Source organism: Prinia subflava, chromosome 15, assembly GCF_021018805.1.
Source record: "Prinia subflava isolate CZ2003 ecotype Zambia chromosome 15, Cam_Psub_1.2, whole genome shotgun sequence".
Lineage (NCBI taxonomy): Eukaryota > Metazoa > Chordata > Aves > Passeriformes > Cisticolidae > Prinia > Prinia subflava.
Window position 1 is genome coordinate 1,011,664 of NC_086261.1, and position 15,012 is coordinate 1,026,675.

The 15,012-nt window shown below is 52.4% G+C and overlaps 1 protein-coding gene across 1 annotated transcript; it reads left to right on the plus strand.

The window, feature by feature from the left end:
- Positions 1-602: 602 nt before the first annotated feature.
- ANP32A (acidic nuclear phosphoprotein 32 family member A) lies at positions 603-14,704 on the plus strand. The gene is made up of 8 exons (XM_063412182.1): positions 603-797; positions 7,708-7,857; positions 7,949-8,071; positions 9,828-10,026; positions 11,468-11,554; positions 12,606-12,703; positions 13,214-13,274; positions 13,394-14,704. The coding sequence occupies exons 1-8, from the start codon at positions 744-746 to the stop codon at positions 13,453-13,455; spliced, it is 834 nt and encodes a 277-aa protein (XP_063268252.1). The 5' UTR covers positions 603-743; the 3' UTR covers positions 13,456-14,704.
- The last annotated feature ends 308 nt before the right edge of the window (positions 14,705-15,012 follow it).

Consider the following 15,012-nt stretch of genomic DNA (forward strand, 5'->3'; position numbering starts at 1 on the left):
CCTCAGGGGCCTTCCCGGGGGCTCCTCCGGCCTCTCCCTTCCCTTCCCGGGGGTTCCGACCCTCCCGTTCCCCTCCGGAGCCGCTCCCAGCCCGCCCCGGCCGCGGGGACCCCTCTGAGGGCGGCCCGGCCGCTCCCGCTGCCCTCAGCGCCGCCGCCGCCCCTCCCTCGCCCGCTCGCTCCGCCCGCCGCCCGCCCCCCGCCGCCGGGGCCCGCGCCATTGCCCGCGCCATTCCCGTGCTCGCTCCGCACCTTTCCCTCCCTCCTGGCTGCGCGCCCCTGGCCGGGCGGCTCCGGTTTGGCCGCCTCTGCCCGCCCCGCCGCCTCCCCGAGGCTCGGGCGGGCGCAGGGCGCAGCGCGCACCGCGCCCGGCGCGGCGGAGCCGCGACCGCTCCGTCCCCATCAGGCGGCAGCGCGGAATGAGCCTGGGCTCGGCGCCGGGCTGTCCCCCTGCCCGGCACAGCCGCTCCCCCATTGGCTTCCGCCGCGCCTCGCGCCGCTGATTGGCCGAGCCGCGGCGGCGGAGCGGCGCGATTGGTCGGCCCCGCCGTCCATCGCGGCGGAGCCCCCGGAGCGCCCGCCCCCGCGGTTATCAGGTTAGTGCGCGCCGCGGTGCTGCGCTCGGGCTTCCGAGCGGCGCTGGGCGAGCCCGAGTCCCTCCGCGCCCCGCGATCGGGGGGCTCTGCACGGGGTCACTGCGCCAGCCGAGCCGCGCACCCTCCGCGCCGCCCGCCAGCCACGGACATGGACATGAAGAAAAGGATCCACTTAGAGCTGCGGAACAGGACGCCGTCAGATGTAAGCAATGCAATGCCAAAAAAAAAAAAAATTAATGCTAATAACGCTAATGATGAGAATAATAAAGAGGCATCCCACGGTTATATATTTTTTTTTTTGGCGGGGTGGAGCGTGCCAGGTGTTGGCGGGGCCGGTGCTGCCCTTGAGGTGCCTACCTGTGTGTGCGGGGGGCCGTGCCCCCCGCTTTGGGGGGCGCGGGGCGCTCCGGGGAGGTTCGGGGGCTCCCCGGGGCTGCTCCTGCCCGTGCCGGGCTGCGATGCCTCGGAGAGGGGCTGGCCGTGCATTAAATAAAAAATAAGTTGCTCGCTGCTCTCTCTCTCGGCGTGTTTAGTTGGCAAATATTTGTGCAGGGTGCTGGGCTAGGGAGAGGCAGGCAGGGACTGCGAGTGAGTTGCGAATGGTTTAGTTTAAAGTGCGTCTTCATTTCTTTGCAGTGATCAGGCAAGAGAGACTGGGGAGCCATATTTGTAACTTTGTAGTCCTCATGAACGCGCCCTTTCTCTCTCTCTCTCTCTCCCTCTCTCCAGATGCTGAGAAGATAAAAGGAAAGAATTTTGAAACCGACGCTTAGCGTTGGTTGGGTTTGGTTTGGGCTTTTTTTCCCCCCCCCGTTGTTGTTTTTGTTTTTTGGGGTTTTTTTTAAAATTTATTTTGCGGGCGATGGGGCATCGCCGCCGGTAGCGCGAGCGTTGAATAAGAATCTTAATAATCATAAGAATAAAAAAAAAATAATATTGGAAGAAATCAACGCACTCTCCACCCCCTCCATCCCCACACACGCACAAAAAGGCTGGATGTGTGTGCGTGTTTTTCCTTCTTCCCCCTTTTCCCCCCCTTCCTTCCCCCGGGGCCGGACTTCAGGTTGTTGTTCCGCGTCTGGCGGAATAAACGGGGGACGGCGAAAAACTTTGGCAGGACAAAAAAAATACCAACAAAACCAACAAAAAAACCCAAACGCCAACAAAACCCCAAAACAAGCAAGAAAATAACGGGTGGTGGGGGAAAAGAAGCGAAAAAATAGGAGAACCACCCCAAAAAGAGTGGGCGGGAGGTGGCCGGGGGCAGGCGGGGCGCGAACCCGCGGCGGGGAAGCCCCTTCCCCTCATCCCCCTCCCCGCCCCGCCGGGCCCTCGGCGCTGCCCGGGGAGGCTTCACCGAGCCCCGGCCCCGCCGCGTCCCCCGAGCCGCCGGAGGCTGCGGGAAGGGAGAGCGGGGGGCGAACGTACCTCAGCGGGCAGCGCCCGGGGCAGCGCGGCGGGACGCGGCGGCCGAGCCGAGCGCGGTGTGCTCCGGGGAGCGGTGGGGGGGACAAAGGCGGGCGCGAGGCGGCGGAAGCTGCGCTTTCAAGTTTAAAAACTCCTGGGCGAGCAGGAGGAGGAAGAGGAGGAGGACGGCGAAGGGAGGAGGGTGGAGGGGGGGGAACTCAGCGGCGAACCCCGCGGTACAATCGCCATGGCCGAGGGGGCTCCGTGAGGCGAGCGGGGCAGCGCCGCAGCGCAAGTAGGACGCGGCGCCATGTTCTGTGCTGCCCCCCCGCCTTCCCCTCACGGCCGCCGCCTCCTCCTCCTCCTCCCGCCGCCGCCGCTGCCTGGGCCGCGGGCGGCCCCGCGGGGCCGTGAGGGAGCCCCGCTGGCGCCGGGGCTGGGGCGCTGCGGAGGCTGCGGCGGGGCCCTCCCGACATGACGGGCAGCGCTGCCATTTTGTCGCCGGCCGCGGGGCGGGGGGAGATTCGTTAGGGCCGCGCTGGGGTAAAAAAAAAAGAAAGAAAAGGGAAAATAATTTTTTTTAAAAAAAAAGCTTTTTAAAAATTGGGTTTTATTGACTAGCCGGGGCACCGGGAGGGAAGAACGGCGGCGGGGTAGCAGCGGGAGGAGCCCCGCGGTTCCCCGGTGAGGAGCGCGGAGCGGGGAATCCGCCTCCTTCCTGGGCAGGGCCCTGTGGGGAGGCAGCGCTGGGGTTGGCAAGTGTCGTGCTCCTTTTCATCCTGGTTTTTTTCTTATTTTTCCCTGATTTTTTTCATTATTTTTCTCGTGATTTTAAAAACAGTTTTCTTGTTCTGCTTATTTTTGCCCCCGTTTCGCCTCACCGCCCTCATCGCTGGAGGTTTCTTCCCCATTTTAAACGCTGTTTAAAAACAGCCTCCAAAGCGATAAACTCCGTTTTTCCCTCTCTTCCGTGCTCGGATTTTGTGCTGTTTCCGCTCACTTTTGCCTCACGCCAAAAAAAGTTGGGAAAACTCGGAGCTGGAGGGAGTTCCCTGCTCCTCAGGGCTGGGAATGGGCAGCAGGGGAGCTGGAAAATCGGGATCATTTCACCTTTCACCGCTTGGTTTTCCTTGGAATTCCCAGGGAATTTGGTGCCTTGGTACCCCCAAAGTGTTCTAAATCCCGATTTTCCTGGATTTTTTAGGCAGAGAGCTGGAAATTCCAGTTGGGAATGTTGATGTGTTCCGAGCTGTGTGCACGTGGTTTTTAGGGAATGAAGTTTGTGGGGTGAATTTTGTTCCTTTAAAATATTAAAGGAAAATCCTGCTAATTCCACCCTCTGGAACTGGGATGTGACAGGACTGTTGATGCCAAAGTCATTTGTTCCTGGATTTTAGGAAGTTTTGGGTGGGAAGGATGAGTTTGGGAATTGTTTCCCGTAATTTTGAGTTCTTTATTACTTCCCAGTTTTATATGGAATATCAAGGAATCCTGGGAAAATCCCCTGAGTTTTGGGAATTTCCTTAAATTCTGGGCTGCTTTTTGATTTAATTTATCCTGAAATCAGAATTAAATCCCTGGATGTGGGTGGTGTTTTGTGCTTTTTCCTGAGCTTCTTGGGGATATTTTCCACCTGGATCTCCTATTTTTCCATGGAATTCTGGGCTTTTCCATTGGATAATCCCAGAAGGTCACGTCCTGGATAATACAATATCCTAAAAGTATTCTCAAGTGGATTCTGTGGAGAAATTCCTTCCTCAATCTCATTTTTGTTGTTTAATTTTTAAATTTTCCCATTGTTTTTTATATTAATTAATAATTGTCAGGAAAAAATGTGGATTTTATTGTTGGAAATTGGGAATTTTGGGGTGTTCAGGCAGGGTTTTTTTCCCAGATATTCCCACTTGTTATCCCATTAAATTTACAAATCACAACAAAATGATGGTTTTATGTCTCTTATTAATATAATTTAAATTATAATTAATTGATTCCTGTTAATTTCCTTCAGGAAGTGTTCACCTGGGCAGATTTTGGCACTTTCCTGCTCATTCCCATGGGAAAATCCAAGTATTGGGAAGCAGGGGGAGGTGGGGTTTAAAATTAGGCTGAAATTTTGATTTAATGTGAGAAAAAAAATTCCTCAGTCAGCCCCGAATTCCATCAGAACTTCTGGAATTTCCCAAAAAAAGGGAATTCTCAGGAGGCAAAACCCAAATCCAACAGAATTTGAAAAGAAGGAAAAACAACTGGGAGAAAAAAAGCTTTTTTAAAAATATGGTTTTAATTTTAAAGGGATTTTTTGACACATTTTCCCACTGGTTCCCTCTGGAATTAAAATTTCCGAGGGAATAAAAGATCCAGGTGTGAGAATATTGGGAATTTTAAAGCCAGGATTGAGAGGAATAAAAGTCAAAGTTTGATCCCTGCTGGAATCACCATGGATTGGAGGGAAGGAGAGATTTGGGCTTTTTCCTGGAAAAAAGGAGGATCAGGAAGGAATCTCCTTAAAATTCCCTGGGCAGGATGGGGATGTTCTCCAGGGAACAGGGACAGGGTGAGAGGGAGGACCAGGAGAGGCTCGGGTGGGACATCAGTGGGAATTCTTCCATGGAAAAGGCAATTTTTCCATGGAACATTGGCAAGGGCAGCCCCTGTGGAATTCCCATCCCTGGAAGCGTCCCAGGAATTCCTGGATGTGCCACTGGGAGCTCTGGGGTCAGGCACGGCTTGGACTCAATCCTGGGTGTCCTTTCCAACCTCGGTGATCCCGGAATGCTGGAAGTGTAAATTCCTGGGGGGATTTTCCAAGGGAGCTGTAGCAGAGGAGGAATTCCCATTGGAATTTTGGCAAAGCTGAGTTTGGAGTTCGGCTGGAGCTTCCTGGGATGGGAATTTGGTGTTCCCAGGAAAGGTTTAATCCCAGAAAGGTCGGATTGGTGGCTGCATTCCATTGGTTTTTCCAAGTGTTTTCCAAGGATTGTCTGATTCCTGGTTGGAATTCCGGTTGGGTGAGCTGGTGTGAAAGGGAATGGAGCATGTTCCCAAGGATCCTGGATTCCTTGGATCCACCTGGGAGCTGCTGAAGGGAACTGGATCTCTTGGATAGAGGGAATTCCTGTAAACTGGAGCTTGGAGAAATCCTAGAAAATTCCCATGAAGCCCTGGCAGCTGCGGTGTCGCTTCCATCCCTAAAGGTGCTGCTGGAATTCTGCTCCCGATCCCAGTATCCATGTTAATCCCATCCAGTCCCTTCCCTGCCTCTGCAGTGGGATTCTCCAGGACAGTTCCCAGGATTTCCATGGAACTGGGCTGCTGGATTTCCTGGGAATTGGGTCGTGTTCCGTGGCCATTCTCCAGCACCGTCTCTCCCTGCCCCAGGATTTTCGGGATTCTCTTCCCAGCACATTCCCAGCCAGGGGATGCTCATGGATGACTGGTTGGAAATCAATTTATCCCATATTGGGTATTCCCAAGGCAGATTTGATATTCCCAGGAAAGCTTTAATCCTGGAAAAGTGGTGGGATTGGATTGGTGGCTGCATTCCATGGCTTAGTGGTGTTTCCCAAGGATTGTCAGATTCCAGGTTGGAATTGCAGTTGGGATGAGCCGATGTGAAAAGGCAGGAATGGAGCGTGTTCCCGAGGATCCTGGCTTTCCTTAGGAGTCAGTTTATCCCAGCTGGGATATTCCCAAAAAATCCCTGGAGAGCTGCATCCATATCCCAAATCCCGTGGGGTTTGAGGAAGGAATTCCATCCACTGTTTATCCCGGGGCTGGAAAAGGATGGAAAACCTTGGGAATTTTCCTTTTCCTTTGGAATTCTCCTTTTCCTCCAGATCAGCTCCTCATTCCTCAGCAGCAGCAGCTGAGGATCCCCCTGGAATGGGAATCCCATGGAATGGGAATCCCCGGTGGCCGCTGGCCATGGCACCTGCTGCCCTCCCTGCCCTGGGCAGAATTCCAAGGGTTCTGGAAAACCTGGAAGAGCTCCGGAGCTCTGACCAAGGGGACACAGAGCAGCTGCTGGGAGATATTCCATGGAATCCTTCCCTCTTTTCCGCCGGGAATGGGATCTCTCAGAGCTGCTGTGGGGTTGGATCACACAGAGCTTGGAATTGCCACTGGAATTTAATGAATTAATTATTTGAATTAGGCTCTGGATCTTGGGGGTTTGGGGGTGACCTTGGAGCAGGGATTGGCTCATGGGAGCCTTTGGAGTGGCTCCCGTAATCCCGGGATTGGGTAGGGAAGCTCATCCAAGCTTTTGCTGGTCTGGTCACATTCCAGGTGGGATTGGAATGGGCAATTCAGGGAATTTCTCACCTCAGGTTGGAATTTTGGGGGAGACAGATCCTTGGAGAAGTTCTCTGTTGGGGTGCTGTGGAAAGCGACGGCCTCTCCCAAGGCTTCCCCTCCTTCAAATTCCAAGATTTTGTGGAGAGGGAATGTGCCATGGAAGGCAGGGCTGGCTGTGGGGTGTTGGGAAAAATCCCACAAATCCAGTTCCACCTCCTCTGGCACACCTGGATTTCCTTGGGGATTCTGAGGACACGGAGCCATCCTGGAATTTTGTTTGGAATGCTGTTGTTCCCAGGGATTCAGGGAGTTAACACCGACACCATATTGCTCTTGGGAAGGGTTGGGAATGTGCTCTGCTCTTCCCAAACCATCTCTGAACTCATCCAAGCTTTCCCAATGTGGCCTCCAGGATTCCAGGAGCTTTCTCCATGGATTTGTTGGATTTGTGCCTTTGCCCAGTGCTGCAAACAGGGAAGGAGGGAGTGTGGCATTTGTGCACCAAACTTCTTGAAAAGTGGGGAGGAAACAGCCTTCCCTAAAAATCTCCATGGAGAGGTTGGAATGGGATGATCCTTAAAGTCCCTTCCAACCCCAAACATTGCAAGATTATTTAAAAACACAAATTAAAAGGAAAAAAAGGCAGTTTGGTCATTGGCCTTGGTGCTAAAGGGTATCCAAGACTATTTCCAGCTCTTCCTTGAATCTCCGCTCTACACCTGAGGGAATTTTTGTTTAGTTCACTGGTTTTTTGTCCAATTCCCTGTTTTCTGTGCTGAGGGAGAATGGAGGGATGGATATCCCACCTCCTGCATTGGGGCTGGAGCTGTTTGTCCCTCAGTGTGAGGGTACATTCCCTTCCCGCCATTCCCACTCCCCTCATCTCCCGAAATTCCTGTGAGGAATTCCCAAATCCTCTGAGGCAAACCCCTCCTGGAGCTCCCCAGTGTGGCTCCCGAGCTCTCCTGGCTCCGTGTCCGGGCGTGCTGGGGTGAGGTAACGGAGCAGGGACACAGATAAAGGGGGATTCGCCTCCGTTGCCATTTTTCCTGCCTTTTTTTTTGGCGGGAACTCCAGGCGTGTGTGGAGAACGTGAGGGGAAAAACTCTTTATTGATCCCAAATTGATCCTCTGGGGAGTGCTGATAATTAAGGACCACTGAGGGAAAAGTTCCCTGCATTTTCCTTGTTTTGGTGGCGTTTTCTGTCCAAATTTCATCCCCATTGTTGGTTTGGGTGTTTATTTTGGGTTTTTTTGCCTCAGTGTGTGGGATCAGGAGCACTGCCTCGCTCTTTGGCTTTCTTCTCAAAACAACCCCAAACTCTTGAGTTTCTCTGCTGCAAACCTCTTGATTCTTGCCTAATTCCCTGGAATTCCTTATATTTTTCCTCGGTTCCCTCCCTTTGCAGGTGAAAGAGCTCGTTCTGGACAACTGCAGGTCGTACGAAGGGAAAATCGAGGGCCTCACGGATGAGTTTGAGGAGCTGGAATTCCTCAGCACAATCAACGTCGGCTTAACCTCAGTTGCAAACCTACCAAAGTTAAACAAACTTAAGAAGGTAAATCCCTCCTTTCCCCTTCTCCCAGGGTGGAAAAGCAGCTGGGATGGGATCAAACAGGGGTTTTGAGGGAGTTTTTGGGCCTTTGCAGCTCGAGCTGAGCGACAACAGAATCTCAGGAGGCCTGGAAGTGTTGGCAGAGAAGTGTCCGAACCTCACGCACCTAAACCTAAGCGGCAACAAAATTAAAGATCTTGGGACAATAGAACCTCTGGTGAGTCGGGATTGCTCCCAGGAGTGGGATTCATCCCCTTCCAAACCCCTTGGAATTCCCTCCTCTGTCCCAGGTCGCTCCAAGCCTGGCTGTGGGTGCTTCCAGGGAATGTTGAACCTATTCCAGGGCCTTTCCCCCTCGTTCCTTCCCAAAATCCCTGTTCTTCCTGCCTCCACTGCATCCCAAATCCTGGGGAGTTGGTTTTGCTCCAAGGAATGGGATTCATCCCGTTCCAAACCCCTTGGAATTCCTTCCTCTATGCCAGGTTGGTCCTTGGACACTTGCAGGGAATGTCACTCCTGGAATCGGTGCCAGATCCTCCCCCCGCATTCCTTCCCCCAATCCCGGCTAATCCCAGGATCCAGACCTCATCCCAAATCCCTGTCGTGATTCATCCCGTTCCAAACCCCTTGGAATTCCTTCCTCTGTCCCAGGTTGGTCCTTGGACACTTGCAGCGAATGTCACTCCTGGAATCAGTGCCAGATCCTCCCCCCCTCATTCCTTCCCCCAATCCTGGCTAATCCTGGGATCCAGACCTCATCCCAAATCCCTGTCCCTGTTCCCGGTGAGCCGCTGCTTCCCTCTAGTGGCAGCCGGGCCGGGCTCCCCCATTCCCGGCGGGAATCACCGCGGCTTCCCAGGATTCCGCGGGCCCTGCATCCATCTCCGGGCACAGCAATTCCCATGGAAATCCTTCCAGAGCAGCTCCTGCCTGGATCTCCCTTCCTGCGGCACACGGAAAAGGCAGAGCTGTTAAACCCACGGAGAAGCCTGGAGCTGCTCCCAGTGCTCCCAGCTCTCCCAGTTTTCCCATTCCCAGGCCTTTTTCCCGAGTGCTTTCCACATTAAAGGGAAGGGAGATGTTCCCTAGGAGCTGATATTTCTTATCCATGAATAAGCCTTGATACACTCCATTCCTCTGGATTTTATTATTAGGATTGCCAAGTTCTTTGGGCAGTGCAGACTTCTTCCCCCCAAAAAAATTCCACAAAACCCCCAGGAATTAAATTCCTATTCCATTTCCATGTGTTTTTTCATTTTCCAGAGGCTAAGGAAAAATCATTCCATTTTTTAAACCTCTCTTAGCCAAGTTCTAGTGGCCAAATGCTCCAATCCTGCTTCCATCTGCAGGAATTCCTGAAAGAATTCCTTGATCTGGCTCCTTTGGGATAATTCCTCGGGCATCCTTTATTCCTTTGTGTCTGGGAGCTGCAGGACTCCAGGGAGAGCCTTTCCCACCCCAGATCCCAAATGAAAGAACCCCAAACTCCCCTGGGAATCCCTTGAGCGCATTCCCTGTGGGATCCTCGCCTTCAGAGGGAATTCCTGCAGCAGCAAACCTCCACAAATCCCACCAAAGCCCCCAGGAACTGAATTTCTGATCCATTTCCATGTATTTTTCCAGAGGCTAAGGATTTCACCCAAAAAACCATTCCATTTCTTAAACCTCTCCTAGCAAAGTTCTTGTGTCCAGATGCTGCATTCCTGCTTCTGTCTGCAAGAATTCCTTTGGGATAATTCCCTGGACATCAGCCATTCCTGGATCTGCCTCCTTTGGGATAATTCCCCGGACATTCTTTATTCCTTTGGGTCTGGGAGCTGCAGGACTCCAGGGAGAGCCTTTCCCACCCCAGATCCCAAATGAAAGAACCCCAAACTCCCCTGGGAATCCCTTGAGCGCATTCCCTGCGGGATCCTCGCCTTCGGAGGGAATTCCCTCAGCAGCAAACCTCGCGGATCCCTTTGTTTTCCCAGAAAAAGTTGGAAAACCTGAAGAGCTTAGACCTGTTCAACTGTGAGGTGACCAACTTGAACGACTACAGAGAAAACGTGTTCAAGCTGCTGCCGCAGCTGACGTACCTGGACGGGTACGACCGCGACGACAAGGAGGCGCCCGACTCGGACGCAGAGGGATACGTGGAGGGGCTGGACGACGACGAGGAGGATGAGGACGGTACGTGGGATGTGCTCCAGGGAATTCCTGCTGCCCCAGGGAGTGAGGGCAGGGATGAGGGAATGAGGGGTGGAATAAGGGATTTGAAGGGAAGGACCTGAGGGAATGAGGGGAAGGACCTGAGGGAATGAGGGGAAGGACCTGAGGGAAGGAGTGAGGGGATGAGGGGAAGGAATGAGGAAATGAGAATGGATGAGGGTATGAGGGGAAGGGGTGAGGGAGTGAGAGGAAGGACATGAGGGAAGGAGGGAATGAGGGGTGGGAAAGAGGGGTAAGGAGGTGAGGGAAAGAGGGGAAGGAGGTGAGGGAAAGAGGGGAAGGAGGTGAGGGAAAGAGGGGAAGGAGGTGAGGGAAAGAGGGGAAGGAGGTGAGGGAAAGAGAGGGGAAGGAGGTGAGGGAAAGAGAGGGAAAGGAGTGAGAGGAAAGAGGGGGAAAGGAGTGAGAGGAAAGAGGGGGAAAGGAGTGAGAGGAAAGAGGGGGAAAGGAGTGAGAGGAAAGAGGGGGAAAGGAGTGAGAGGAAAGAGGGGGAAAGGAGTGAGAGGAAAGAGGGGGAAAGGAGTGAGAGGAAAGAGGGGGAAAGGAGTGAGAGGAAAGAGGGGGAAAGGAGTGAGAGGAAAGAGGGGGAAAGGAGTGAGAGGAAAGAGGGGGAAAGGAGTGAGAGGAAAGAGGGGGAAAGGAGTGAGAGGAAAGAGGGGGAAAGGAGTGAGAGGAAAGAGGGGGAAAGGAGTGAGAGGAAAGAGGGGGAAAGGAGTGAGAGGAAAGAGGGGGAAAGGAGTGAGAGGAAAGAGGGGGAAAGGAGTGAGAGGAAAGAGGGGGAAAGGAGTGAGAGGAAAGAGGGGGAAAGGAGTGAGAGGAAAGAGATGAGGGAATGAGGGAAAGGACGTCATTGTCCTGAGGGAACGGAGGGGAAGGAATGAGGGAAAGGAAGTTGAGGGAATGAGGGAAAGGAAACTGAGAGAATGAGGGGAGGGACCTCATTGTCCTGAAGGAACGGTGGGAGAAGGAACTGTGTCCTGAAGGAATGAGGGAAAGGACCTCAGTGTCCCAGAGGAATGAGGGAAGGACTGAAAAAAAGGTGGGAGAAGGACCTGGCTGTCCTAAGGGAATGAAGGGAAAAGGACCTGAGGAAAGGAGGGAAAGGAATGAGGGGAGGAACCTCGGGGTCCCAAAAAAGTGAGGGAAAGGACCTCAGTGTCCTGAGGGAAAGGAATCAGGGAAAGGAGCTGCATGTCCCAAGGAATGAGGGGAAGGAGCTGAGTGTCCCAAAGGAACGAGGGAATGAGGAAAAGGACCTGGCTGTCCCAAAGAAATGAAGGGAAGGGAATGAGGGGAAGGAGCTGATTATTCCAAAGGAATGAGGGAAGGAGCCAGGTGTCCTGAGGGAATGGCAGGGAGGAGCTGGCAGGGCCTGAGGAAGCAACTTGCTCAATTTTATCCCTAGTGAAAGACCGGGACGACAAGGAAGCGCAGGATTCCGACGCCGAGGGATACGTGGAGGGGCTGGACGACGAGGAGGAGGATGAGGACGGTACGTGGGATGTGCTCCATGGAATTCCTACAGCCCCAGGGAATGAGGGGAGGAGGGGGCAAAATGGAAAATCTCTGTTCCTCCATCTGGGAATGGAGGGGTGGGATCAGGAGGGAACCAGGGGAAGGAATTCCGGGAACAGGGGTGAGTGTGGGTAAGAGGGAATGTCCTGGAATTGTGGAAATGCTCATGGAAAAGGGTTTCCATGGGCATGGAAAAAAGCAGGAATTAGGGAGCTGCTCCATGAGGGAAGTGCATGGAAAACACTGGGGAGCTCCAGTTAATTCCCAGCTCTGAGGAAGGAACAGCCTGGAATTCCAGGGAATCCACCTTTCTCTGGCTGCTGCCAGAGCCGTCCCAGGATGAGGATCCGGCTGATCCCAGGGAATTTGCTGGATTCTCCCAGCGGCACAGCAGAAGCAGAAAAGCTGGATGTGCATTTTCCCGGGAATGCTGAGTGGGAGCTCTGGGATGGTTCCCAAAAGCTCCCAAATGTATGGAAAACACTCCAGGGGGCTCGGCACTTCCTGGTTTTCTGCTGGGAATGGTTGGATTTGGGGGCTTTCCTTTTGGGAATCGCCTAAAAGGCTGGAATTTTGTGTCCATGGGAACTCCTGATGGATGATGGGAATGTTCTGCTCCATCCATTCCTGGAAAAGCGGGGGGTTTTGGGAATTTGGGATATTTTTTGTAGAGAATCCCATTTTTTTTCATGCCTGCCATTTCCAGGGATTTGGCCACACTGGACCCAGGAAAATTCCCAAGAATTCCCAAAAAATTCTCTTAAAAACCCAGAAAACTCCTCAAAAATTAAAAAAAAATCCCAAACCCCCTAAAATTCTCTCCCAAATTAAACAAAAACTGGGAACACACAACACGCAGGGATTGCAAAGTCACAGAACCCATCCCGAAAAATCCAACATTCCCAAGAAGCAAAGAGGGAATGGACATTTACTGCACTATCCCTGAGGAATTCTCCCTAAGATTCCCAGATTTTGGGTGGAATTATTCACAAAACCCTCCGCTTTCCCCATGGATTTTGTTTTTCCAGAGGAGGAATACGACGACGACGCTCAGGTAGTGGAGGATGAGGAGGATGAGGAAGAGGAGGAGGAAGGGGAGGAGGAGGATGTGAGCGGAGAGGAGGAGGTGAGCCTTGGAATTCCGGGAATCGGCCGGGAAGGGCTGGGCAGGAAATGTGGGAGCTGAGGAATTTTAGGATTTACTTTGTGCTGGGATTGAGGAGGGGGGAAAAAACGGGATTGAGGGAGGAAAACTGGGATTATAGGGGGGACAATGAGATGGGAGGAGGGGAGGATGGAGTTGGGAATGGGAAAATGGGATTCCAGGAAGTTGTTTTCCCTCTCCTGCCCCTCTGGAATGTTCTGAGCCTCCTCAGTCCTGCTCAGAGGCTCTGGATAAATCCAGCTGTTCCCACTCCCGTGAATCCCAGTCCAGGTTTCCTAACCTCGGGAATGGCACATTCCCACATTCCTGGGGTTCCAGTGCCAGCTCCTGCCGTTCCCTAAAACACGGGAATACTGGGAAGGTTCCTTGCTGAGAACATTCCAAGGACTTTCCCTCCTTGGAAAACGGAATATTGGGAAAGCTCCTGGGCTGATCCCAAGCTTTTCACCCTGGTTTTTCCCGGAATTCCAGGAGGATGAGGAAGGCTACAACGACGGCGAGGTGGACGACGAGGAGGACGAGGAGGAGCCTGGTACGGACCCAATCCCACTTTTCCTAAGGAAAAACCACCTCAATTCCACGGAAAGTGGAATTCCCGGAAAAGCAGGAATGTGGCTCCAGGACTAACGGGAATTCTTTCTTTTTTTCCAGAAGAAGAGCAGGGCCAGAAGAGGAAACGAGAGCCTGAGGATGAGGGGGATGAGGACGACTGAGCAGCTTTTCCCTGGAAAAAATTCCCTCTTGTGATTTGACTGTTTTTATCCCGGAATTCCCCCTTTTCCCACTCCCAACCCTTTGGATTTCCTTTTCTTTTCCTGTGTTTTTTTTTTTTTTTTTTTTTGGTTTTTCTTTTTTTTTTTTTTTGGTTTTTTTTTCCGGATTGTAACGTTGCTGTGGGAACCGAGCGGGAGCAGCGAGGGTGGGAAGGGAATAAAATCCTATTTTTACTGCCGCTCCTCCTCCGATTCTTTGGGAATTTTTTCCTTGGATCCTTTTCCTTGAATCCCTGGAACTGCGAGAGTTGAGTAGGAACCGAGCTGGGAATTCCTGGAGCGGAGCTTGGACATCTTGGAAGCAAAACGAGGAGAAAACCGAGTTGAAATCCATGGATGAGCCAGGATTTTCCCACCTCTGCCATTCCCAAATCCACGTTTTTTTCAGGAATGGCAGCCAGGCCTCCTCCCTGGGTGGCAGTGGTGCCTTGCTCCGTGGGTTTTGTTTGGGAATGCTGCCATTTCCAGCCCCTTTTCCCAACTTTGGGAATTCCCTCTTTGTAAATAGTGACCAAACGTTGGTTTTTTGGGAATGTTGGATTTTTCGGGATGGGTTTGGAGCCGGTGACTTTGCGATCCCTGTGTGTTGTGTGTTCCCAGTTTTCCTTTAATTTGGGAGGGAATTTTAGGTTTTTTGGGAATTTTTTTATTTTGGGGGAGTTTTCTGGGTTTTTAAGAGAATTTTTTGGGAATTCTTGGTGATTTTCTTGGGTCCAGCGTGGCCAAATCCCTGGAAATGGCAGGCATGAAAAAAAATGGGAATCTCTATAAAAAATATCCCAAATTCCCAAATTGCCCAACCGTGGAATAAACCAACTGCTTCCCCCTTTCCCAGTCAGCTCCCTCTGGAATTTCCGCCGCTAATCCAGGAAAAACCGCTTGGAAAATCCCAATTTTTCCACCCAGAAAGCCAGGAATTCCAGGAGAAATGCCTGGAATTCCATGGAAATTCCTGAAATTTGTATTTTCTTACCTTGTGGGAGGCAAAAAACCCGGAAAACCCTTGGGGAATGTACAGATCCCGCGGGAAAAATCCCTTGGGAAGTGACTTGGATTTCCTAGGAAAGCTTCCGTGTGTAGAAATGCAGCGGCTCCAGGTTTTTTTGGGAATTTGGGGGCCCGGCAGAGCCACCTTTGGAGATTTTGTCTGTTTGGCTTTGAGGAATTTCAATAAAGCTTTTGATACAAATCCCGCCTCTGGAATTCTTTCTGGGAAAACAAGGAATGGCAGCCCTGGAAAAGCGGGAATTCCCGGATTTTTAAAAGCACCCTAGAAAGAAGGAATTGCAGCTCTGGAAAAGTGGGAATTCCAGGATTTTTAGCACCTTTGGCTCCCTAAAATAATTAGGATGGAGCCCAGGGAGAGGTTGGGGTGGAGTGAAGCTCCTGGAACGTTTTTCCCTCAGGAATGGAGGGGTCTGGGGGATTATCCCAGGAAAACTTGGAGCCTTTCTCCTGGAAAACCCTCTCCTGGCTTTGCCTGGCTGGGAACAAGGA

What these genes read in the sequence shown, in the direction of transcription:
- ANP32A (XM_063412182.1), top strand. Translation starts at nt 744, where the DNA reads ATGGACATGAAGAAAAGGATCCACTTAGAGCTGCGGAACAGGACGCCG. An exon ending in CGACGAGGAGGATGAGGACG is followed by an intron (nt 10,027 to 11,467) that starts GTACGTGGGATG and finishes TTTTATCCCTAG; the next exon opens with TGAAAGACCGGGACGACAAG. An exon ending in CGAGGAGGAGGATGAGGACG is followed by an intron (nt 11,555 to 12,605) that starts GTACGTGGGATG and finishes TTGTTTTTCCAG; the next exon opens with AGGAGGAATACGACGACGAC.